Genomic DNA, 24,168 nt, shown 5'->3' on the forward strand with positions numbered 1-24,168 from the left:
CGTTCGCCTGCCAACACCTGCCAAACTAGGCAAAACAAACCCCCTGAGTCTGATGAAGACAGAAGGCCAAGGCCTCCAGTCTGCCGCCCAGAGGATCACAACGACATCCCATCAGTGGCAAAACTCCAAATGGACCTGGAGATCATCAAACACAGCACACTGGATTTATATTAATGATGTGATCTATTTGTGTGCTCGTATAAGTCCACATAAAACTAACGCTAGACAATTCCAAAAAGGTCGTCCGCCGTTTCCGGGGCTTGCATTTAACTTCATCACTCACTTCCAGCCTCTCACTCGGCCTGTCCACTGCCCTCACATTTAGTTGGTTCCACTCACGGCAAGCTTCATGAGATGCTCCATGAAGGTCTGGAGAGAAACATCGTCGGTGAAGATAGTCTGGGCGCTCTGAGCTCCAACACCGCCATAGGCGCCAGCACCTGATGTATGGGTAGTGGAAGGGTTAAGCTTAGAAAGCAGGAAACGAGCTTGGGAACCGCCCTGGTCGCAAACAATGAAACGAGGGAGAGGGAAACGGTCGGTAATAAGATCCTGTACACGGTCAGAAAAAAAGCCCCAACATAATTCGATCAGAGATGAACAGGAGACAACTTACCCTTGCATCTTCCTTGGGCTGCTCCAAAAGCGCAGCAAAGTTCTCGTATCCCTCTTGGTCTTGGTAGCCGGCCTTTCTCCATTCCGCAATCGTCTCACCATGGAAGATCAGAATGTGGAAGAAGGTATCGAGCAGGAGGATGTGGGTAGGCTGAATGGAGGTAGAGTCGAGCAGAACGGGGACACCGCCTTCTTGGTCGAAGGTGTAGGAGTCGAGCGTTGGTTGAATCATGATGAGCGAGTTACTAACATCCTCATGGTTGAGAACGTGCCGATAGAATGCGGTCTCATCGGGAGAGTTGTTAAAGACTTGCAAGAACTGACTCCTACGCAAGTGGAACATGAACTGTGGGTACAGCGTGAAGTTCTTTTCCAAGCGGAACGATGACGGGTCGTCCTTGCGGTAATCGGCAAATCTGGCGCAGAGCCTGATGAGCATGCGGTCAACCCACCGGAGCACATCAGGCCCATCGTCAACCTCCGCCTTGAAAACAGCGATACGCGACATAAGCACGGCTGCTGCCTCCTGGTCAAATGACTGCGCGATGGCCGGGTCTCCGGCGGGGCCGCTGAGGTTTCGGGCAATGGTGGTCACCCGAAGGTGGAAGTGGCCAGACGAGTGCTGGTAATAAGTCAAGAACTGCATCATTCCCTTTTGGGGACTCTGCATGTTCTGGGACGGGCCGCCTTGGTTGGCGATTTCGAAGTAGATACCGTAGCTGGAGCTGGGGTCGATACCGCACATCTTCCACGTGCAAGTGTTACCTATGCCGCACTCGGTTTCGCCGACGGACGTCGATTTTTTGTTGAGAGAGACTGCATGACCAATCAACCCAGTAACCTTGAGTTCCTTCGTTGTAAGTACTTCCAAAACCGCATTGAAGCCCATGAGCAGATTGTCATCCGCGTCCTTTTCGAAAATGCGGACGAATGACTGCTTGAACATGGATGAGGTGAAGCTGTCCGTCAGAATCATGTGGCCACCCGTCGAGTTGCACAGACCCTTCATTTCAAGTAGACCAACTTGATCAAGACAGCCGGCAAAAATGTCAATAGTGTGGCCGTTGTGCGCCGTTCGCTTAGCGAGGTTGTCGTAGAACTATAATAAATGTTAGCATGACACAGACTGTTTCCTGCACCACAACTTGAAGATGAACGTACCTTGAGTGCCTTCTTGTAATACTTGATGTTGTCACGGTCGATATCGTGATGGGAGCGGATCGGTTCCCTCAGCTCGGGGCCAACAACCATGCCAGGTCCCTCAGTGGCCGGACCACCAGCAAAGAGCATAATGCGACCACCGGCATTCTGGAACGACGTTTCGAGCAGGCCAACAGCTACGGACAACGCAACACCGGTGCAGCGCAAGGCTCTGAGGTTACCGGCAACAGGCCAGGGATCCTTCTGAAGCTGCTCAATGGCCTTGGTCAACTGGAACTCGGCCTGAGAGACCGGAAGCAAGAATCTTGAGGCAGGGCCGGCCGGGAAGGGCCTGCCAGGCTGTTGCATAGGCATGCCCGGACGCATGGCAGGTTGTACGAGCCCAAGCATCTCCTGGACCTGCTTGGCCGCGTACTCCTTGTTACCGCGGAAAACATATGATTTAGGGCACTCGGTATAGCCAATCTCGTGGACCTGGGCCATGGTGCCGTATGTAATCAGGCCGACAAGGGCGTGCTCGGGCAATAGGCTCAAGCTCATGATGAGCGACTCCTTGAGAGCAGCCAAGCTGTCCTCCTCCTGGCACGTATCGACGACATAGAGGAAGATCGGAGGGGCGGGGGCGGGCCGCGAGAGCCTGTACTCGATGGTAGTGTTGGAAGGGTGCAGCTCGGGTGGAATCGCATTTGCGGTGATGTCCTTGTAGTGTGGCGGGAGAGGATTCCTCGAGAGACAGAAGGGGCAGATCCACAGGCGGGCGCGCACATCGACTTGACTGGGCGAGGGTATCAGCAATGGGCGCGACAAGTCGGGGCGACGAAGATGGCTCACCAGTAGGGGTTTAACACGGAGCGGCAGGGCTGCTTGCAACTGACGGGGTCGAACTGCAGCAGAGGCGTGTCGGGCTTCTCCTTGAGAGGGGTATAAAGGGCGCCGATGGGGACGACGAGTCTCGAAGCTTCCTGAAGAAAGGGTCAGCGATAAAGGGGTGACGCGAAGTAGCAAGTATGCGAAAGAGCGGAACTGACCATGCGGGTGCTGGGGAAGACATTCCAGCTCAGACGAACGCCATCACGGTCCTCGACCTCGCCCCATTGCTCCTTGAGGGCTTCGTAATCCATGTTGATGTCGGCGGCGGCGTCCTCGGTCGATGGTCGCAGTCGGGGATAGAGAGGAACAGCTGGAGAGGGGTGATGGTGGTGTCGGCGGTTTGTTGGATTAGAAGATTAAGGGAATTAATGTGGATGATCCGTCGTCTACGCGGTGGTAGCTCCAGAGATAGGTACGGGGCGGGCGGCGGGCAACGGGCAACGTCGTCGGGCGGCTACGTGCAAGGTGTCATTAGCTCCGAGACCTGGAACGCACGAGACACTCGAGACATCCACCGTCCACCACACAGTCCACAGCAGCTGTCTTGCGGCAGGCGGGACCTGAGGCTAGATGTGGAAGCTAGGGGGAAAAGCGGGCTCCGTGCGAGTACATACCGCGGGGGGAGGCAATAAGGTATGGACGGGATCCCAGTTGTGGTGTGTCGCCAGGAAGATGCAACAACTGAACTGAAGAACCTCTTTTTCGACGCTCCTGAAAATTCAAGGTCCACTTTAAAGTGTTGACTGTCGTCCAGGAAGCCCTGCGCAAGATCACAGAGTTAACGACGCGCTGCTCTTCTGCAATCGGTCAAGTCGTTTGCGACAAGGTGATGGGATCAAAATGTTCAGAAATACCCCAATCGCTTCTACTGCAATGGAAGCCGACTGCAACAGGCGATAGTATCAATTTCTGATTTGCGGCTCTGTTGTCATTTGCTCCCCTCCAGTTGTTGAAAAGGACAGGTACCTCGTTCCCCTCCATCGAAAGGCAGGGGGCAGCTCTGCTGACAGACGACGGGAGGCTGCTTGCCAGCTGGTGCGTAGCCGACGAGCTGACGCCAATCACCACTTACCTCACCGTGCCACCGCGGCCGCCGTGGTAAACTGCATCTCCAAGCTGCAAGTTGCAACCTTTGTTCCGTCAGCACGAAATTGTCGGATGTACCAAGTGTTTTCCCGGTGCAGTGATGTTCCCGCGGCGTCGGATCATGAATGAAAAACAACATTGGCGAATCGCGACATCTCGACATGGAAATTGAATAGGTACCTATTCAGCATCGTATGCTTGCCCTCACCATCGACGCCTCGGGAGACGTCAAGCTTTGATTCCGTTACCCTTGGGCTCCAGTCATGATTCCGACCTGTGGCCGGCTGGCCGTTGAGTTTTGGCTAGCTCTGATTAGCCTGCTCGCATCTCTGTCCTAATGCTCGGTCTTGTGTCGATCCTACCACTCATGCCAGCATTTGGTGTTCTTCAAGAACCGTACCCTGCTCGCCCCATCCTGTTTCAGCCCACTGTGTCGAGCACGACCAAAATACCTTTTTGTGTTACCGTCGGGTTATCCTGAAGAATCCGCCTGTCGCGGGGGAACTCAATCAAACAACTCGCTCGCTCGCAGGCTCAGTCAGTCAAGCCAGCAGATGGTAAACTCGCGGCTGTGCTGCATCGCACAAACGCCCGCTCTCCGGTGATCACCCTCTCTGTTCTGAGCAGGCTCACTTTTACTTGTTACTCGACGAGTAGGGATCAGCCTTATCTCCTACTGTAGTGCTGACTTGATGCAACCCTTGGGTACGCTAAGATACGAAAGGGGCCGAGCAGCCGCCAGGTAGCAGTCAACAGGCACCATTGACAGTCCACGGTGATATTACCGTGGCTCACCTCTCCCGACCTCGTTTATAATTACAGTCGGATCCTATAGGATCATCACCTACCACCATGTCTCGATGGCGCTTCAGGGGAGCTAGCCCTTTTCGTGGGTAGAAAGCTGACACGCGTAGCATTTTGCTCAGAAATTTCTTCCTCCTCTCCCATTCTTCTCTTCTCTCTCTTGTTGCCCTCTGAAATCAGTCATCATGGTCAGGAGGTCGACTTCCCTTCTGTGCTGTGTAATACAGCCGTGGATTTGCCAGGCGGGTAGCACTATCACCCTACCCAAGGCAGATGAATCAATCATCCTTCCACGACAGGTTAACGGTGCTATCAGTCCCTCGACATTTCTGCGCAGAGGCTATCAATCGTGTGAGCATTGCCGTCATTGTCTTTTTCTCAGTGCATCATGACCATCTGGCTAATCGAACCAAAGCCGCGGTTTTAAACGGGCGCGTGTACATTGACGGCGGTGAGGTCTCGTACTACAGCGGTACTGACATCACCTTTCAATACTGTAAGACTCTCCACGCATTAACTCTTGAAACTATGGAATATCCTAACTCTTCCGTAGCGAACTCCCTGCTTTCTATCGATTTGTCCCAGGACTGGACAAGTGATTCAGTTCGGTTCGACTCAACATCCAAACCGCCCGGTGCCGCCAACCTCGCTGGCGGAGGGCTTTGGGTAGATGAGACGGATGGTGTCTTATACACGGGATTCGCCGGCACCAAGTCTAATTTTGGAGATAACGCCGATCAGCCTCAAGGCCTATGGTCATTCAAACCAGATGGCACAGGAGGCGGAACCTGGCAAAACCTGAACAACACTGCAGACAAGACGTTTACGGAACAGCCGAGACCATACAAAGGCAAAACAGCCAGTGGCAATGGTTTTGGCTACTTCCTCGGAGGTACGCAAGCTTACTATCAGCGGCCTTGGAGACTTCTTTGTAGGAGATCCGTGAAGCTGACCTCGATCAACAGGCTATGAGAGGTTCGGTACCAATGCGTCGGATCTCACCGAGGCACCGATGAGCAGCCTTCTTACGTACGACTTTGCATCGAAGAAGGTCACCAACGAAACCGTTAACCTTGCTTCCACACAGGGGTCGGAGCAATTTGGAAGCATGCTTTACGTTCCCAACTTTGGCAAAAAGGGCATCCTCGTTTCCGTGGGAGGTCTCATCGCGAAATTGAAGACAGACAACGACGACGACAAGCGCGTTTCCCTGGGCACAGCACGCATCTTCGACATTGACAGCAGAGCTTGGTTCGAACAAAGCACATCAGGCACTCCCCCCGCACCAAGGCAGGAATACTGTATGGCAGGAGTGGCATCGGACAACCAGACCTACGAGATTCTCATCTACGCCGGCTGGGGTGGTCATTTGGGCGGCGCATCCGTACCCTTCGACGATGCCTACGTGCTCACCCTGCCTGGGTTTTATTGGACCAAAGCGCCCTACACAGCGCGGAATCCCAGACACTCCCTCAGCTGCAACGCCGTCGGCGGTGGTCAAATTATAACAATCGGAGGCGTCGACACTACGAGAGAAGGGCCCATAACATTGTATAAGGGCGTTTTCACGACTACTGATCCATTCCCACAAGGCATCGCGGTGTTTGATCTTGCTACTTTAAAGATCACAGACACTTACAAAGCGAACCAAACCTCGTACTCGCCTGCCTCTGCGATTCAGTCATACTATAACGACAAGTAAGTAACCTTCAACTTCCTTCAAAAAAAGACCAACACCCAAACAAATTAGAATAATCACTAACCAGTCCCACCTTGCATCGAATAACAGAGGCCGAAAACCCGAATCCGGCTTCACCAACAGCCAACTAGAGTCCGTCTTCGCCAACCAAAACTTCAAAGCCACCGACAACAGCGACGCCTCCTCGCCCTCGACTCCCACCAACTCCTCCTCACCATCTCCCTCAGGCTCGAAAGACCCCTCTAGCAACACTGGGAGCAAGAGTAGCAGCAATGCAGGAGCCATCGCCGGCGGCGTAGTAGGCGGTGTCGCAGCCATTGCCGCGGGAATTGCACTGGGCTATTTCCTCGCTCGAAGACGTACCAAGAAAAAGGGCCTGTTGGAGAACGAGGAGCAGCAAGTCCAGCAGCAGCAGCAGCCACAATCGCCGCAGGAACAACAACAACCACAACCACAACAACAGCAACAACAATCACCACAACAAGTACAGGAAGTCAAATGGCAGCCGGGGGGTTACGAACCTTATCCTGCTGGCGGCGGCGGCGGCGAGGCACCATACACTGATGGTCGTGGGTACGATGCAGCTGGATACCAACATCAGCAGGCTTATGAGCTCCCGCCACATCATGTTGTTCATGAGATGCCTGAGAGGCGAAACGTTAGTGAGATGCCTTGAGATTATGGTAACGACAGTTGAAAGGATGGTGATCAACATGAAGAAACTAGGTGAGACGAGCAATGGGTGTACATTTGGTGTGACGGCATACCACCTATTATTCGGTTATGCATTTCCATTGACGAAGCACTTGATGAAGACCGAGGTCTCGATAATGGCTCTGTTAATTAGAGATTACACCCTTCAAATGAGACGCACAGACACTTACAATGGTGAATTGAGTGGTTGATTATGGTTCACGACATAGCTGACTGACTACTATTGCAATTTCCTGGTCATTTGATCATTTCACTTTTATCTATCTTGCCGTTTTATTTACTTCAAGCCACTCACTCGTTTTCCTTTCTTACCACCTCGCACACCCCTATGCCTCAGCTCCGATTAATGCACTAATGGAAAGCAATTTGCACAGCCGTATACGCCGCCATCAACTTGAGCGCCAACAAGCTCAACGAGCTGGCGATGCCGAACTTGGTGCGGCCCTGCGGTCCTTTCTTGGTGTAGCCAATGGTGTATAGTACCCTGGTCAAGCTCCACAGGCCGCCCAGGGCGCCGGCGAGCACGGGGTACTTGAGTCCCGCAATGAGCATGGCGCCGATGGCGGGGGTAAGGTTTTCGGTGAAGTTGGCGTGGGCGCGTTGGGCTTTTTCGAAGGGGAGGGATTTGAATGTTAGCTTTCATTGACAAGGGTACATAGGTTTAAAGGAAAGGAAAAGGAAGGGGAGAGATGTAAAGAGGACATACCGCAGTTAAAGGCAAAAGCCTTGGGATCCTTCTCAGCTACCTCCTGGGGGGCGTAGGCGAGGGGATACTTAACGCCCGCGGCCTTGCGCTGCCTGCCAGTGTTGATGGAGTGAAAGCTGTTGGCGAAGAAGGTGGAGACGGTGGCTAAGAGGACGTAGCTGGTAGAGGATGTGTTAGTACGAGATTATAAGGGAAGTAATTTGGAGAATAATGGTGATGTTAACTTACCCGTACTCGTCGGGGAGAGTCAAGGTGATGGCCATTTTGCTTGGTGGTGTGATGTTGTTGGTTCGTCAAAGTTGTGAAGCTGATGGAAAAGAGAGTAAGCAAAGGCAAGTGTGTTCTATGATTGACAAATCAATCGAGATGATGCTCTACGAAAGGAGGGAAGGAGGGAAAGATCACTCACTCACGTATGTCTCCTGAATATTTAAATAGTTTCTCTCAGTCTATTTGCAACCCTCTTTCCTCTCCAGTTATATTGAGAGTTCACTCATAGCAACCGAACTTGATTAGTCAAACCGTATGCTATGATGAACCCTCATCAAGAAGAGGTCATCTGTGGAGTTTCCAGCTGCTTCCAACGGCCAACGCTAGCCATTGGCCAATCATGTGTGACCTCGGACTCTGCATCACCCCGGTGGCAGAAAGGACACGGTACGATTTGTGCACCTATTCCGTTAAATGGAAGGTTTGTTGCCCCGACCGACCGACCGACTGTTGTGACTTGTTTCCTTGTCCGACGGTTACGAGGATATCATTCCGTTCTTCAAAATCGTACACTCTTCTCATCGCCGATCATGCGTGCCCATCTGAATGTGTCTTGTCAATTATGGACTCATACCTCGCCCCGATACTTCAGTTGCGAGATCAACCCAAACAGTTGAAGGCAACATGTCTGACATGGTAACGATGCATCTAAAGACAGCATCATGATTTGCATAACCGCCTATTACCCGCAACCACCTTAACTCCATTTCCCCCTCCCCTGAACACTGAGCGGGAAGCAGGCGATTCCAGGCCATCCAGACCCCCGGATACGGCACAGCGCCGAAAAGACAACTCACAACCAATCATCCCAGACAGCGATATCTGTGAGAAGGATATCATCATTTCGGCCCTACAAAAGAAGACCCCTTTGCTTGAATTATAGCATTATATAACCAGGTTGAAGGTTAGGTATACAGTATCAACAGCTCTAGTTTCCCCGATTTCGATCAACCAGTACACCTCTCCTCTGGCGGCCGCCACTCCAGTCCCAACCCTTCAAACACCCGTCTCTCCGCCGTGAGCATATCCGGCGCCGGCTCACCGTTCGGCCCGCTCTCAAAATCGACCCAAGTCCCATCAGCCCTACTCCGGATCCCACTGCTATCAAACTTGAGCGACCTTTCCTTCTTGCAATACCTCCTCAGATCCCTCTGAAAAGTCGTCCCGCTCGTCCAACCCAACACCGCACACCCGGCCGTCTTCCACGGACTGATGATGATATCTACCCTCCTGTGCGGAATCGGATTCTTTTTCTCGTCCGTCGTCCAGTGCGGATCCTGCCACACCACGAGCGCCTTATCCAACGTGTCAAACCCCGTCCCGCTCTTCTTCTCGTTCCCCTTCCAGGCCACAGGCTCCTGCCCGCGCTCGGTATTGGCCGTGCTCAGGATCAGCGTGTGCGTGATGTAGTTTGACTGTTCCAGTGCCACTACGATCTGCTCAACAAAACCCCTGGTTGCGGCCTTGTCCGGGTGACTCAGGACAACGTCCACGTCGCCGCTCGCCAGCTTGCCGCGGCGGTACCCGCCTACGATGACCATTTGAAATCCCGGGTGGATCTTGTTGGCATGCTCGAGGATGATGTTGGCGATAGACTCGACCTCGGCCCGAGCTATCTTCTGCTGGAACTCATCGTAGTACTTGACGCCAATCTGTTGGACGCGCGTCAGGGTGTCCCAGCCGTATTCAACAATGTCGTCGAGGTCGCGCCAGCCTTTGTTGTAGAACTCGCGGGCAGTGGTCTCGGCGACGCCCCAGATCTCGTGGAAGAGCTTGAGGACGGCCAGCCGGGGGTCGGACTCATCTTCCTTGGCCTCCTGCAGCTCGCCTTGTTCTCGGAACTCTTGGTACAGCTGGGCGATCTTGAGGCCGCAGCCTGGTAGTCTCGCTACTTCGAAGGCGCTCTGGAGAGGGTAGGGGTAGGAGATGAGAGCGGCTATGGCGCTGGAATAAGCGCGCACTCCAATCTTGTCACCTAGTAGCGTCCTGGCTGTTCTGATTTTCATGAGCTCCTCGATGAAGGGTTCGTTGGGTGGATGCGTGGGTGCAGGACGCTGGCATGCATAGGTGGTGTGCAGGTAGGCAGGGATGGGGGGCAGCTCTACTTCATGTTCTGAAGTGGTCATATGAAGCAATGCCGGGGCCTTGGTGATGAAGTGATCACGTCGACCGTGGCTGGTAGTGCTGTGAGAAGATCCAGGCCGTGAGCCGTGGGAAGAAGGCTTCGGGTCTGCTAGGGCTCGTTTGATGATATTCGCGGCCTTTGTTGGTGATGCTTGCTGCGGCTTGGCGGGTTTGCTCTGCTGTTTCCGGCCTCTGTATAAGGTATAGTCTTGTATGGGGAGGACTGTCCCGGCTTTGAGAGACTCGGTAAACCAGGCGAGCTTGACCACCTTGACATTTGTGGGGGTTGCTTTAAGAGTCGACTGAGTTGACTGGGTTAGGAGAGGATGAAAGTCGCCATCTGAGGCAGTGTCAGAGTCTTCTGTGATAACGGAACCCGGTGTCTGGAACCTCCTTCGCTTCGGGCTGGGAGACGTAGGTTCGTCTGTCTCCGTTGTCGATATCTCTTCTGTTACAAGTTTGTGTTTCCTAAGCTCGAACAAGACCCGTTGTTTCCGGTGCACGTTTCCCAGGATGACTTCGGCCTCATTGATGTCATAAGTGAGGGTTGGTATTTGTTCCTCCAACTCGTGGAGCTCGTCCGCCCCGAGATTGGTGGGAAGCAGAAAGATGACCGGGAAGTCCAGTGTCATTGTGGCCAAATGTCGACAATATCAATATCCAAATAGGTCGGCATTATTCAACTGTCTAAAGAGCTCGGAATGGTGAAGGATTGTTCGCTGCCGAAGACCACACCCCGCAATATCCAAAAATGCCAGCACAAAACGGCTGATACCGAATCAACACCAAGGTCTAGAACAGGACAGCCAGCAAGCCCAGGTTTGATATCTGTAGTCTGAATCGATGCCAGCCCGTGACGTGCATCGAACTTTGCCGCCTCGTGTCAACCATGCGCACAACTTGAAGATGGGGTGAGGAGAGATGAATGGTAGCCACACAAAGATATGAAAGCAAAAATCGGGAAGCCACCGATGAAGGTCAAATATCCATTTGGAGGTGTATGGACGCTTTGGGGCTCTGGTTGTTTGGCTTGGGGACCGCAAATGACGAAATGAATTGGTTCAAGTCTCGAGTCTCGAACTGAAAGCATCAAGAAGACTCGGGGTGCAGGAGGTACTTAGCAGTACGTGTAACTGAACGGCCTGGAGAGACGTGCACAACTGCGCACTGTGCTTAACAGTTTTGGTGGAGGCGGTCCATGCGCTTGTTCGAGAAACTTCATGTATGTGTACGTATTTTACGAATCTGTTACATGGCCTCGCCGCCGCCTTTTCCATTGTATGTGCGTTTCTGATAGGCCAACAGAACTTATCACCGATACAACTTATAATCATATATTCAACATTGTTGAGTCAGATCACGCTGCCGCAGATACTGAATGTCTAGATGTGAAATCCCCGGTACGTACCACTCGCATGCCAGGACCGTAACGGGCATTTGATGTAGTGTAGCGCTGCGGGACTGTCCATTCCCACACTCAAACGCCTGTGCAGTCTTGGCGGACGTGTGCGTGTACACACACACACAACTTTTTGGTAAAATGGACTATTGAAACGAAAGACGAAGATGAATAAATTCAATTATCCTATGGAAAAAACTTCTCTCTTAACAATCCTAAGTACGCTAATTCTGAATCTCAAGTCGGATTTCTTTTATCTCTTTGTTTAGTAGAGATATAAGCAAATGAAATCTCATCGATGGTCCGTTTTGCCAAAAAGTTGTGTGTGTGTGTACACGCACACGTCCGCCAAGACTGCACAGGCGTTTGAGTGTGGGAACACTAGCATTGCTTGGCGCTGTTAGACAACAGCGGGAACAAGACCCGCCTCAAGGTTCAACCTCAACCTTCACTTCACTTCACTTGACTTCGACTTTTTGATTCATCATCAACCGGCGTCATTCATTTGTGCCCACGGGCCTATACTCTAGGGCCTTAACCATCAACGTAACTTGGGCAGATCATAGAACTCGAGGTTCTTGGACGACTGGCCTTTCTTTTTACGGACTGTGACTGCGAATCTTTCGCTGGACTGGCAATCCTTCGAATCCATTCCTGGAATATCAAAGTTGTGACATCGCAGGCCCGGGCATCCTTCTTTTCACTCACTATCACCAATATATCTTATCGCCGCCGGCCGGGTGTCTATTCGTCGTCGACTCTCGTCCCATACTGTCACTCCCAGCGCTGGTCACTCCTCGTCACCCAACAACAGCAGTTCATCCATTGATCAACCAACATACACCGCACACCCACCACCACCTGGAGGGAAATTAACAAAGAAGAGGGAGCGCACCCGCAACGGGGCCAGTCGCCAAACATGGACATCGCCAAAACCCTCATCCGCTGCGTCATGCGCGCCTTCTACAGCACGCAAGAGATCCTGATCATTGACGCCCTTGTCCAGCACTCGTGCCTCCGCGACGACGACCTCGGTCATCTGATGAAGCTGGGCAACAAAGACCTACACAAAGCGTGCGCCGGCCTCCGCGACGCCCGCTTCCTGGTCGTGCACACGCGACCCGAGCTCCAGGCGGGGAAGACGCGCCCGCAGAACAAGACATACTACTACATCGACTACCGACAGACCATCGACGCCATCAAGTGGCGGGTGTACAAGACCGACAAGGACATGCAAGGGATTGCCAAGCCGTCCGAGGAAAACAAGGAGTACGTGTGCCCGCGCGTGGGTTGTGAAGCGCAGTGGAGCCAAATGGAGGTTCTCGACTCGGTCTCCTCGCGCGGGTTTACCTGTCAGAGATGCGGCGCCGTGCTGGAGCAGGCTAAAGAGCGCGAGGCCCCCGGGCATCAGCAGTTGTCGAGGATGAACAACCAGTTCAAGTTCATGACGGATATGCTGCAGGAGGTCGACAAGGTAGTCATACCCGAATGCAACTTTGATCTGGCACTGGCGAACGCCAGGCCCATTGTCAGACTGGAGACGCACGAGGTGGCGCCTAGCGTGCCGGTGGACACGGCGCTCCACAAGCCGAGCGCCGTCAAGGGTTTGGCCAACACGGGCCCCAAGACGATGCAGGTGATCATCTCGACCGGTGATGATGATGCGGAGCAGGCGGAGGCGGAGAAGAAGAGGCAGGAGGAGCTGCTGAGGCAGAACGCGCTGCCGGAATGGATCACCTCCAGCTCGGTGCCGACGACGGGCGGATTCAAGGGCAGTGGTCCGGCTGCTGCGTCGCTGCTTGATTCGTCGTCGGCGGTCAAGGATGAAGCGGTGGTTAAGGATGAACCTCCAGCTAAGAAGGTCAAGATGGAGATCCAGGGCGATATCTCTGTCAAGGATGAAGAGCACATGCCTATGAGCTTCAAGATGGAGGGCGGCGATGAGGAGGAGGACGATCTCGAGTTTGAAGATGTCATGTGAGCAGAGTAAACAGGTCTGGCACAACTCAAAGGGAGAAAAGAACGAGAATGAAAGGCTCTAAGGAGCCTAGCCAAAGACACGAAGTTTAACATGCATTGGCGGGAACATCATCGATCACTCTATGATCACGATGGTTACTGTGATATGAGGTTGGCCATAGAGTCGCCTCATGCGGTCCTTGGACGTTTAAATCACCGCACGGAACCACAAACTACCACAGACTGGTTTTACGGCAGATAAGATTGGGTATGATACGCACAGCCAAAAAAAAAGCAACCAAGCATGCGTCAAAGAGGGATATGAGAAACACGTGGGAACAGCTACTGCTCCTTTAAACATTAGAGATCTGAAGCATCCGGGAATTGGGGTAGGGGGGGGGGGGGGGGGGGAAATCTACCGAGTGGGCATGGTTACTTCCTTCACACGAAAGGAAAACTTCATAAATTATATAGAGAAGGAAGTGGAACTCGAGGTTTGAAGCTCCCACTTTGGAGACAGAAGGACCCGTCATTGCTTTGCTTCTATCCCTTGAGCACAACGAATTTGTACATAGACGAACGAATGCAGCACATACCTGATGAACACAAGCAGAAAGATACCACGAAATGAGGATGGGAGGCAAAGGGGGGTCATTGAAAGGAACAGACTAAAAGCGCGAGAAAGCACATCTATACTTGAAACCATTATGCAGTTGAGCTACCCTTTAAGTATACTTGATTGATGGTACCTTCCTTTGAACTCCTTCCGATCGATTTGTTTACACTGCCCGCCCGCCCGCCCGAAGTGGTTTCACCCAGTTCACACACATAACATGGCATTACACGGAGCCCTCCACTACCAATGACTACTTAGTTGTACTTGCGAAGCTGTAGTGATATTCCATGTTAGTATACGATCCTCAAATGGTTAGCAACAACAAGAAGGGGGGGGAGAAACTCACGTCCAACGTCAAAGTCTTGGAGCTATTCACGTCCTGATCGCGATAAACGCCCACCAAGCTCTCGCTATCCTGAAACAACCCAGCCTTGAGACTGATGACGATAAATTGCATTCCAGGACCCGCATGCTCGCGGATGTACTTCTTGATCTTCTCCACATTGGCATTATCCAGCGCCGCGTCCACCTCGTCCAGCACGAAAAAGGGCGACGGCTGGTAACTGTGGATCGCAAACAGCAGCGCCAGCGCCGCCATGGTTTTCTCACCGCCCGACAGGTGCTCCATGTCGCGGAACCGCTTGAGCGGCGGCATGGCGTGGTACTTGATGCCCGACAGGTAGGGGGTGTCCGTGTCCTCCTCGATATCCAGGTACGCCTGCCCACCGAGCGGATAGGCGTCTGAGCGTGTGAGGTCCTTGTACACGTGCGTGATCTGCTCCTGAATGTGCGTAAAGGCCTTGTTGAAGAGCTCGAACCGCTTGTCCTTGACCTGGTTGAAGGCATCCCGTGCCGCCTTGAGGGCGGCGCGCGAGTCCTCAAAGTCCTTTTCTGTGGACTCAAGGCGCGACTTGACCGACTCGAGACGCTCGATGGCGCGCATGTTGGGGTTGAGCTTCTCGATCTCGGCGGTGAGGGCCGAGATCTTTTCTTGCAGCTTCTCTTCGACTTCGTCGTTCGGGTCTTGAAGTAGTGCGTCATCGAGGTTGTCGTAATTGATTTCGACACCGTAGTCGTCCATGGCAGCTTCGAGAAGCTCGGCTTCCTGGTCTTCATCCTCGCCATCAACATCCATGGCATCCTGGTCCTTCTGGAGTAACATGTCCTCGTTTGGAATGTCGTCAAGAGAGCCTTGTTGAAGAGGAATTTGGATCTGCTCAAGCTTGCATCTCCTGAGCAGGGCAAGCTTTTGAGCACTACTCTGCTGAACTGTAGCCTCCAGATTGCTGATCTCCTTCAACCTGACTTCTATGTCTCTGCTCCTCCTCTGTAGGTCTTGCTTGGCCTCCTGGACCTTCTTGGTCTTTTCTGCGTGGGAGACCTTGAGCTCTTCTAGACTCTGCTCAAGCTCCTCGAGCGCCTCCCGGTCTTCCGCCAGTTCCTCTTCGATCGATGCTTTCTCTTGTCGATATGTATCGAGATCTCGTTCATGCCGTTGTAGGGTCCGTTCTAGTGAGGCTATCCTGTCGCTGGTCGCCGTGTGCTGTGACATTTCCCATGTGATGTTGCTCTGGATGCGTTGTTTTTGGATATCAAAGTCTTGCCGCTTCTGGGCAGCTTCTTGTTCCAAAGTGCCCTGCTGGGCTTCGTAGGCACGGACGTTCTCGTAGCCCAGTCTCTTGCAGAAATCTTTAAAGATCTTATCCTCGACGTCTGAGATGGCTTTTTCGAACTTCTGTACCGTTGCCCGCGTCCGCTCCAGCTCGCCGTGCTTTTCCTCATACTTGGGCTCGTAGTCGTCCAGCTGCCGCTCCTGATGATCGAGCTCTTTCTGTTTGCTCTTGAGGTTCTTCTCAAAGGCGGCCAGTTCACCTTCCTGAATCTTGAGGCGTTGTTCAAGCGCCGTAAATTCGACCAACAAAGCATCCTCCTTGGCGGTTCGTCGCCCAGAGTGCGCCAAAGCTGCCACCTCGTCTTTTAATGACTGTGCCATCCGTTGCAGATTTTGGATGTCATGTTCCTCAAACCGACGCTTGCCGCCCTTCTCATTAGGCAAACGGCCACCCGTCATGGTACCAGCCTTGTGAATTACGAAACCTTCCAGCGTGACAGCCTTGACCTGGATCTTTCTACCGTATACAATGTCCTTTGCGATATGGAGATTGTCGCAGACGACAGATCCACCACAAGCGTAGCTGATGGCACGCTCGAGGGAAGGATCAAAGTCAATTGTATCAATGGTCAGTCGTGCTCCGGAAATGCCCTTAACTGCCGAAACTGAGCTGTTGACCTTGATGTTGTCGAGCGGAATAAACGTCAAGGGAGGAAATCGCTGCTCCTTGAGATACTGCACGCAGTCCATCCCAACCTTCTCGGTGTCCACCACAACTGCATCGAAGTCACGTCCAAGGGCTGTGATGACCGCCTCGTCAAATTTTTTCTGTTTGGGTTTGCAAAGATCTCCAACCCGGCCTCGGACACCTGGGTAGATGCGCCTGAGGTCGCTGATCATGTTCCTCAATCTTGTCTCCTTCTCATTCTGACGCCGGCCAGACTCCGCATCCTCCAGCTTGCGAAGGATTTCCCGCAGCTTCTCCTCCTGGGCGGTTCTGGTCTGGTTTATCCTTACGCGCTCAGACTGGAGTTTGTTATACTCTTTCTTCTTGGCGGCGATATCGCTTCGGAGTTGTTGTACCGCGTCCTCGCTGGCGTCTTTTCTATCCTTGATCGACTGAACCTCCGTCTGCAGCTTTTCGATAGCGGCCTCAAAGTTGTCGATTTTCCCTTTCAGGCTGTTGACGGTGACCTCGTCACTCTTGAGCTGGCGCGTGAGGTTGGCCAGCTTGGCCCGGTTGTCGGCAGTTTTCTTCATAGCTTCGGCTTGAAGACTAGTATATTCCTTGCGGTCCTCATCACTAAGCTCCTTGCCTTGCTTCTTGAGTGTTTCGGCCCATTGCTTTTCGAACTGCTGCTGCGCTTTCTCCACGGTGGCGAGGTCCTTTTGCAATTTGGAGATGCTAGATGCTTGGCTGTCGCGGTCTTTTTTCACTTCGACAATGCGCTTCCGTAGCACACCCATATCTTGGGTGCTTTGCGCAATCTTTTCGTCGATTGGCACAAGACTGTTTTCCTTGTCTTCAATGTCCTTTTCCTTGGCCTTGATGTTCCTCTCAACCTTGCCCACCTCACGTCCTACCGTAGCCTGCTCTTTACGAGCAGCATCCAGTTTGTTTTCAAAGGCTTCAACATTCCGACGGAACTCTTTAAGGTTTTCCTGGTGCTCCTGGATTTGCGCGCTAGACTCGTCCATGACCTTCTGAAAGTGATATAGCTTCCACAGGATATGGGTAATGACGGCCTCATCTCGTTCTTCGGTTTTCCGTTGGAAGTTTTCGGCCTCTTTCTTTTGTTCCTGATACTGCTTGATTTCCGAGTTGATGCCTCTTCTCCGGTGCAGCTGGAAATTCTGGTTCTCAGCAGCCTGCTCGACCTCGGCCTGCAACTTCTCATAATCGGCCTTGTATTCAAGACTTCCGGATATCTGTTCGATCAAGCGTGTAAGATCTTGAGGCGACTGCGAGGCAATGGCCTCAACGTCTCCCTGGAAAACCAGGAAGTTACGCGCCTTGATCAGGATATTTTCAGCCTCAAGCGCATCGTTGTATTGCTGGGCGGTAACCACTCTATCGTTGATGCGGTACTCGCTGGATCCACTGTTTGTAATGGTTCGCTTCCACCGTTGCTCGTCGCCAGCATCGTCTTCGTAGACGGCCATGACCCAAGCCGTCTTGGGGTCGTTCCTCGATGACCGTTGGGAAGGGTCTTCGTCTTCGCCGTCTTCGTGCCCATTGACGCCGTTAGTAGCGGGGGCAGCGGTGCCATCTTCTTGGATTTTCGAGGTTTTCATAACACGGCCACGATAGACCAGGTCTCGGAGATGGGTCGATCGGAGGTGTGACGATTTGATGCCCAAGACGAAGGAGATGGCATCCATCCTAGCAAGGCGCGCGCCCGTCAATATGAAAGCAGTCCCTAGCGACCGCAACCCGGTGCAACTTACGAATTTGACTTTCCCGAGCCATTAGGACCGATGATGGAGGTGAAGTAGGAGTCGCCGAACAGGAGGGTGTGGTGGCCCTTGTAGGACTTAAAGTCTGGTTTACGGCAAACATGGTGAGTTTCGGCACGCTCGCGACCAAGGTGTCGTGCTTCGCGCAGAGCAGAATTCAAGACCTACTGAAAAGCTCGAGACGGATGAGCTTGCCCATGTTTGCGGTTGTTGATGTCCTGCAGGAGGACGCGCCGAAGGTATGCGAATGGGAATACCGGTTATAGTGTTGTTGAGCTAGCGCAGACGATACTCGCTAGAAATGGAGACTCGACGCGCTCCAACAGAGATCCGCGGTGACGGCGCGATCGGGGAACATCAAAAGGCGCGTAAACAGGTCGAGGGTGGTGCGATGGGTTGGAATCGCAACCAAGCTTGTAATCGCAGGCAGATGTGGGCGCGGTAGCGGAAACAAGGTCGACCGGGTTAATCCAGTGTCGCGACTTCGTTTCCCCAATAATTTGCCCAGGGCAGCGCAGGTCGCCAAGGTAGAGCATCTGTCGCATCCTGCAGGAGGTGGGGGAGTGCTGCACAGGCACTCGGAGCGATTGAAGGACAGACAGATGGGCGCTTGGACCATCCAATGCTTCAGTTCACGCTTCAACGGCGGGGGACGAAAATACGGGTTAGGGTTATAGCCCATGACTAACAAGTAGCCATGTCCACCTTGTTGTCTTTTTGAGTAGTACACCACAGGAAGCGGAAGGAGATCAAATTCCAGACGGTTTGATGACAACACGAGGATACCTTCCTCGGTAGAGCTTGCATTCGCAACACATGTAGGTTGTTAGTTTGTTTTGCTCATAAATTATCCATGCTTTAGGACACCTAACCGGCGAGAATTAAGAGGCAGCGATGTTCTGGACCTGCCTTTGTGGAACTTGTACACCCAGCCAAGGATGCTACGGGTCTTTTCCAGCCTTACGGAACAACCGAAATCAAGCTTTCGATGTTCCGGATCTTCTTGGATCTCTTGACGAGGACCTTCTGTGCTCGATACACTAGAGTTCAGTGACCTCCCATCGGTTGATAGCAAAACGACCAAGATGTGGCGTAAATGGCCGACTGACATAACAGATTGTGGCAGTTTTCCAGGGTTCTAAGTTCTGATACACTAAAATCTGCAGCCATAACGTCAGCGCGCCAATGATCGCATTCTCTGCCAATGTTAGGCCTGCTTGCATCACATGCTGGGAGAAGCTGCATCCATACACCGTCATTGGAGACCTTGCACCAACGACACTAACACGCCGTCGTCGTCCGTCGTCACAAGGTGTCTTCCTTTTCCAGCTTCAAATCCGAGACAATGAGAGTCACACGTGGTCCAATTTTTTTTTTATCATCTACTTTCTCCTCATCTCCCCAGCCTTTAATCCGATCAAATTCAGACCACGTGTATCCATCTTATCCAAGTCTCTTATCTATCCTCCACGCCGAGTTCAGTATCGTGAAGTCTATCTGCAGTGATATCACCATAATTCACGTGTGCATATGTCATTTTCCCGGTGCATCCCGTCTCTTCTTTTCCCTGCAAAGCTGTTTGACGGGAGCCAACAAGAATCCCCGACCCGCCACTGCCCGCATGCCGGAAACACAACACAACTTTTGCAACGCGCTGCAGCCCAATCTTGACGACAATCATTTCGTCTCAAGCTTGGTGCTCCACATTTGATCATCTAGAAATAGCTACGACATCCCCTCGACCCCAGAAGCACCTGCTGCCGCTTTCACTTCTGCCAATTCGCTACCTATGGTACAAGCCTTCTCCATCCATTGACGTCGCCATTTGATGGCTGTGTAAGTAAATCTCCACCACACGAGGGGTTTCGACTAGTACGTCTCAAACATGAACATACCATCTTTCCCTGCCATGGCTATCATGTCTGTGGATTTAATCTGACCCATTGCCCCTCCACAGAAACCCTATTCCTTCCGTATCACCCATTTGGATAACATTGTCGTATTTTGAGCAAGAACATTTGAGCAAGAACATACTGAACACAAAACACCAACCATGGCCGATCTGGCGGAACCGGAGATCAGTCTCCCGGTCTCGGGACTGAGCCACAAGTCAGAAGGCGCACCATCTACCGATGGCGAGGCCATCTTGACCCCAGACACCCCCTCAACACCGCCCCTAAACTCTTCGCCCGGAGAACATGATCCGAATACCCCAACTCTCGATGTCACGACCCCGAAAAGTCCAGCCGTATTATCGAGGAACTCGTCGTTTTCGGGTAGCATAAGCAGCACTCTTCACGACGAGTGGGATGTCTTCCCCCCTCTCGATCGCTTGACTGTTCTCGACCTTCTCGATAATTTTGCGCTCCCTCAGCAGCTGGAGAAATTGCAAAGAGGCATCCACGCCCGAACCGAGAAGATGCGCAAGTCCGGCGAGGCCCTGAAAGAAAAGAGTGCGATCGCTCGAGAGCGCATGGTGGATGAATGGCGCAAACGGGTCCCCACGGCCGAGGAGCAGCTGGAGCGATACAAGAAGCGGATGCGCGTCAACGTTGATAAGCTAGGAAAGCGCTGGAACGACACCAAGGTCATCACTCTCCGCGAGAAAGTAGCCTTCATCTTCGGCGTCATGAACATCTTCATCAGCGGTTACTTGATCGGCGCCTTCCCCGAATGGTTCCATATCTGGTACACTGTTCAGATCCTCTATTTCATGCCCATACGGTTCTACCGCTACCACAAGCAAGGCTACCACTACTTCCTTGCTGACCTCTGTTACTTTGTCAACTTCCTCCTGCTCCTCAGCCTGTGGGTGTTCCCCGGCTCGAAGCGTCTCTTCACCGCCGTCTATTGCTTAGCCTACGGCAACAATGCCATAGCCATCATCATGTGGCGCAACTCCCTGGTCTTCCACAGTCTCGACAAGGTCACGTCGCTCTTCATCCACATCATGCCTTGCGCCACCCTGCACTGCATCGTGCACCTCCTCGACCCAGCCGAGCAGCGCAAGCGCTTCCCGTCCATCTGGACCATCAAGACCTCTCCGCCCGGCTCCCCGACCGCCTACGCCAACGTCATCTCCATGCTGGCCTGGTCCACGATCCCGTACGCCATCTGGCAGCTCGCGTACTACTTCTTCATCACGGTCCGGCGCCGCGACAAGATCGCCGCCGGCCGCCCCACTTCGTTTACATGGCTGCGCAAGTCGTACTCCAAAAACTGGCTGGGCAAGGCGATCCTGAACCTGCCCGACTCCCTGCAGGAGCCGGCCTTCATGCTGATCCAGTACACGTACGCGGTCCTGACCATGCTGCCCTGCCCGCTCTGGTTCTACTACCGCTGGCTGTCGGCCGTCTTTCTCATGGGCGTGTTTACATGGTCCGTATACAACGGGTCTACCTACTATATTGACGTCTTCGGCAAGCGTTTCCAGAAGGAGCTCGAGGCCATGAAGGCCGAAGTGGCAAAGTGGCAGCATAGCCCTGATGGCATGGTGCATAGCCCGACGTTGACGCCGCATGCCGGAGCGCAAGAGGAGGAGAATAAGAGGCTTGGTGAGCCGACCAAGAACAACAACAACAGTGACAGCAATGACAGTTCGGGTTCGAGCACAAGCAGTTTGGATAACATTCCGCTTTTGACTGAGGAGAAGAGCGAACTGCCCGCTAGCGCGACCGCGACCGCGACTGGTGCGGAGGTGGATGGTGGTGCGAAGGATGTGGCGAGGGCGAGGAGGCCGGGTGCGGAGTTGTTTGGTGCTGGGGCGGCGCCGTCTTGATATACTACTGTGTTTTTTTGTTTTTTTTTTTTTAAAACCGAGCATGTTATGATCTGATCTGGGTCGATATACGGCTGTTCTTTTTGATTTCATGTACAGATGGGTACCTATTTCCATGCCATGAATAGCGAGGCAGCACTGCATGCCGTGTTGACGTTCATGGAAATAAATGGCTTGGTGCAGCAGGATTGCATGAGTGAAGGTCAAATCACCCATATCTTTACGTTTTGATATCCTTACTGTCCACTATCTGTTTACACCCACCCGTTCTCAGTTTGACTACCAGGTGATGATGTATGATTGTTATGTCGTGTATCATGCGGACTCGGCATGGCATTTTCCCTTCTTCTCTTTTGAGCACTGAGGCCACCATGATACACAGCAATGAAAATACGAAGGGCGCTTGTTCCCCAAAGCTGATGGACAAAATCAGATTATTGACGTAGCTGACTATCTGCCTACCTAGCTATCTGCGAAAACCTCGGCCCAACTACTGCGAAGATAGCTTGCCTCAAATGTCAACCACTCAATCATATCTCCGGGTTCGTTATGTAGATAGCCGAGTATTTACAGAATTCCAGGCCACTGCGTCTTCTATACCGAGATGTGATGGTTCTGTAAGGTCCGCCCCGCATCTTCCTGTGTCTATTGCCCGAAAGGTGCCGATGACTAGGCACGAAGAGGTACGTATACTGTCGTCAGCTGGGCTGGATAAAGGAAGGGCTGGGTTGATTGAATCAGACTTTCGTGTCATGTCGTCAGCTGAACTGGGAAGAAAAGAGAGTGTATGTTGTATCAGACTTGGTCGTTGATAACGTTGGGATAGACACCGACGGGGATGAATGAAGAAGAAAAAAAAAAAAACCAGGCTGGGGGAAACTAGAAGTAAGTGACCATGAGGCGTGAGTTTGGGTAATATGCCGTTGTCTGTTTGTAGACCTCGGAATCTGAGAGTCTGTGTGTTGCTTGGTGAACTGATATGGCTACATGTATCGATGACCGTAACCATGAGGCGTGATTTTGGGTACCTCATATGCTGCTGTCTGTTTGTAGACCCCGGGATCTGAGAGTCGATGTGTTGCTTGGTGAACCGATATGGCTATCGATGATCGAATCTGGAAGTTGGACACTATCGCTTTCGGTAATTCCAGTGGCAGGTAAACTTCCTGGATGCTTTGCCGTCAAGTATGGTCAACACTCAGAACGCCATCCCAAGAGCTTCAACTAGCCCTCGAAGCTTTTTGAAAGGCTCTAGCTTCTTGTTGAGAAATTCGGTGATATCTTGAACATTGGGAAGGTCGTTCAGTGCCTTCACATCATCGGGCCTTAACTGAAGTAGCTCGAAGACTGAGGTGCTCTTCAATACGTTTACCGTCCATGCATCCCTGATGTCTAGCTCCGAGTACAACTGAATCATGCGCTCAACGTCCGAGATTTTCTGCCCGAGCTTTTCCTGGGCTTCACCACGAAGTTCATCAAACTCCAGGAGATCCACATTCTCCATTTCCTTTTCGGCGGCTGTGTGTGCAAATGACGCCAAGTCCCATACAATGCTGATGCATGGACTAATCCCAGGCAATTGGTGAACTTGATCAAGAAGCTCCTTGATGGCTTTCAATATAGTCCGTCTAGTGCCGATGAAAGAAGCAATGAAGCGGAACTCCTGGTGGTAGGTGCGGTCCGATTGTTTCCGCCTCTCAATGAAAAGGCGGCCAAAAGCGTCCATCCCAATGTCGTTGAGGATGTCCCTGGAATTGGAGATAGAACTGTCCGTCTCCGTCACAAGTCTTTGATAATCGTGCATGAATTCAATGGCGCTGGTGGCATTGAAAAGAATTGCTTCGTCTGAGATACGATTTGAGTCAGGTTCCTCCGAGATCTGCGTAAGACCACGAGTTCTTCTCGTCGCGTCGTGGATGCCCTGGCTTTCGGAGTCTTGTGCTGCGTCACGCTTACGCTTCTGAGAAGCACCATGCTGTGACGAGGACGACATGGTGGCGACATAAATCAGGAGCACGTCGTAGAGGATTAAACGAGTGTTTACTGCTCTGTGTGACAACCTAGCCGTGGAGAAGGTATGATTTTGATATACTATAGTCTGAGTTAGGTCTGATATCGCTCGAAAAATTTTGGTCGCGAAAAGTTACCGAGGGTGAACTTGACCCGCCGAATGGGAGATACAACGAAGGCGAAAGAGAAAACACTTACCGATAACAGAATATGTCACTGAAATGCAGTCTTACGGCGCGATATACCTTCCGTATCCTCTCGAACGAGGATTAAGGAGCCGAAGGTCTG

At 52.4% G+C, this 24,168-nt stretch overlaps 8 protein-coding genes across 11 annotated transcripts; 3 read left to right on the forward strand and 5 right to left on the reverse strand.

The window, feature by feature from the left end:
- Positions 1–150: 150 nt before the first annotated feature.
- On the reverse strand, positions 151–3,577 carry NCU01318 (protein transporter sec-23). Its single transcript, XM_956311.3, has 6 exons — positions 3,261–3,577; positions 2,805–3,100; positions 2,608–2,738; positions 1,777–2,551; positions 617–1,714; positions 151–552 (listed from the first exon to the last, which is right to left on the reverse strand). The coding sequence occupies exons 2-6, from the start codon at positions 2,895–2,897 to the stop codon at positions 322–324; spliced, it is 2,328 nt and encodes a 775-aa protein (XP_961404.3). The 5' UTR covers positions 2,898–3,100; positions 3,261–3,577; the 3' UTR covers positions 151–321.
- A 417-nt stretch (positions 3,578–3,994) lies between these two features.
- NCU01319 (hypothetical protein) lies at positions 3,995–7,269 on the forward strand. Its single transcript, XM_956312.2, has 5 exons — positions 3,995–4,887; positions 4,952–5,032; positions 5,090–5,428; positions 5,502–6,234; positions 6,326–7,269. The coding sequence occupies exons 1-5, from the start codon at positions 4,722–4,724 to the stop codon at positions 6,909–6,911; spliced, it is 1,905 nt and encodes a 634-aa protein (XP_961405.2). The 5' UTR covers positions 3,995–4,721; the 3' UTR covers positions 6,912–7,269.
- Positions 7,119–8,204, reverse strand: gst-3 (glutathione S-transferase-3). 3 transcript variants are annotated; one of them, XM_011396207.1, is made up of 4 exons: positions 8,069–8,149; positions 7,884–7,962; positions 7,656–7,813; positions 7,119–7,554 (listed from the first exon to the last, which is right to left on the reverse strand). In XM_011396207.1, exons 2-4 carry the CDS (start codon positions 7,916–7,918, stop codon positions 7,301–7,303), a joined length of 447 nt encoding a protein of 148 aa, XP_011394509.1. In that variant the 5' UTR covers positions 7,919–7,962; positions 8,069–8,149; the 3' UTR covers positions 7,119–7,300. The 3 variants fall into 3 exon arrangements, with proteins under 3 accessions (XP_011394509.1, XP_011394507.1, XP_011394508.1); XM_011396205.1 differs by having other exon boundaries at positions 8,065–8,149; XM_011396206.1 differs by having other exon boundaries at positions 7,884–8,204.
- Positions 8,205–8,420: 216 nt separating this feature from the next.
- NCU01321 (high-affinity nickel transporter) lies at positions 8,421–11,120 on the reverse strand. The gene has a single exon (XM_956314.2). It carries the CDS (start codon positions 10,679–10,681, stop codon positions 8,873–8,875), a length of 1,809 nt encoding a protein of 602 aa, XP_961407.1. The 5' UTR covers positions 10,682–11,120; the 3' UTR covers positions 8,421–8,872.
- Positions 11,121–11,909: 789 nt separating this feature from the next.
- NCU01322 (transcription factor TFIIE complex alpha subunit) lies at positions 11,910–14,126 on the forward strand. The gene has a single exon (XM_956315.2). It carries the CDS (start codon positions 12,368–12,370, stop codon positions 13,427–13,429), a length of 1,062 nt encoding a protein of 353 aa, XP_961408.1. The 5' UTR covers positions 11,910–12,367; the 3' UTR covers positions 13,430–14,126.
- Positions 14,083–18,699, reverse strand: NCU01323 (cohesin complex subunit). The gene is made up of 4 exons (XM_956316.3): positions 18,261–18,699; positions 18,084–18,177; positions 14,370–18,018; positions 14,083–14,295 (listed from the first exon to the last, which is right to left on the reverse strand). Exons 1-4 carry the CDS (start codon positions 18,289–18,291, stop codon positions 14,278–14,280), a joined length of 3,792 nt encoding a protein of 1,263 aa, XP_961409.2. The 5' UTR covers positions 18,292–18,699; the 3' UTR covers positions 14,083–14,277.
- Positions 18,700–19,449: 750 nt separating this feature from the next.
- NCU01324 lies at positions 19,450–22,300 on the forward strand. 2 transcript variants are annotated; one of them, XM_011396209.1, is made up of 2 exons: positions 19,450–19,964; positions 20,050–22,300. In XM_011396209.1, exon 2 carries the CDS (start codon positions 20,146–20,148, stop codon positions 21,868–21,870), a length of 1,725 nt encoding a protein of 574 aa, XP_011394511.1. In that variant the 5' UTR covers positions 19,450–19,964; positions 20,050–20,145; the 3' UTR covers positions 21,871–22,300. The 2 variants fall into 2 exon arrangements, with proteins under 2 accessions (XP_011394511.1, XP_011394510.1); XM_011396208.1 differs by having other exon boundaries at positions 19,450–19,928.
- Positions 22,301–23,068: 768 nt separating this feature from the next.
- On the reverse strand, positions 23,069–23,863 carry NCU01325 (hypothetical protein; the record flags this gene model as incomplete). The annotated part of the gene is made up of 1 exon (XM_956318.1): positions 23,069–23,863. One exon carries the CDS (start codon positions 23,861–23,863, stop codon positions 23,069–23,071), a length of 795 nt encoding a protein of 264 aa, XP_961411.1.
- Between the last annotated feature and the right edge of the window lie 305 nt (positions 23,864–24,168).

Source organism: Neurospora crassa, linkage group V (assembly GCF_000182925.2).
Source record: "Neurospora crassa OR74A linkage group V, whole genome shotgun sequence".
Classification (NCBI taxonomy): Eukaryota; Fungi; Ascomycota; class Sordariomycetes; order Sordariales; family Sordariaceae; genus Neurospora; species Neurospora crassa.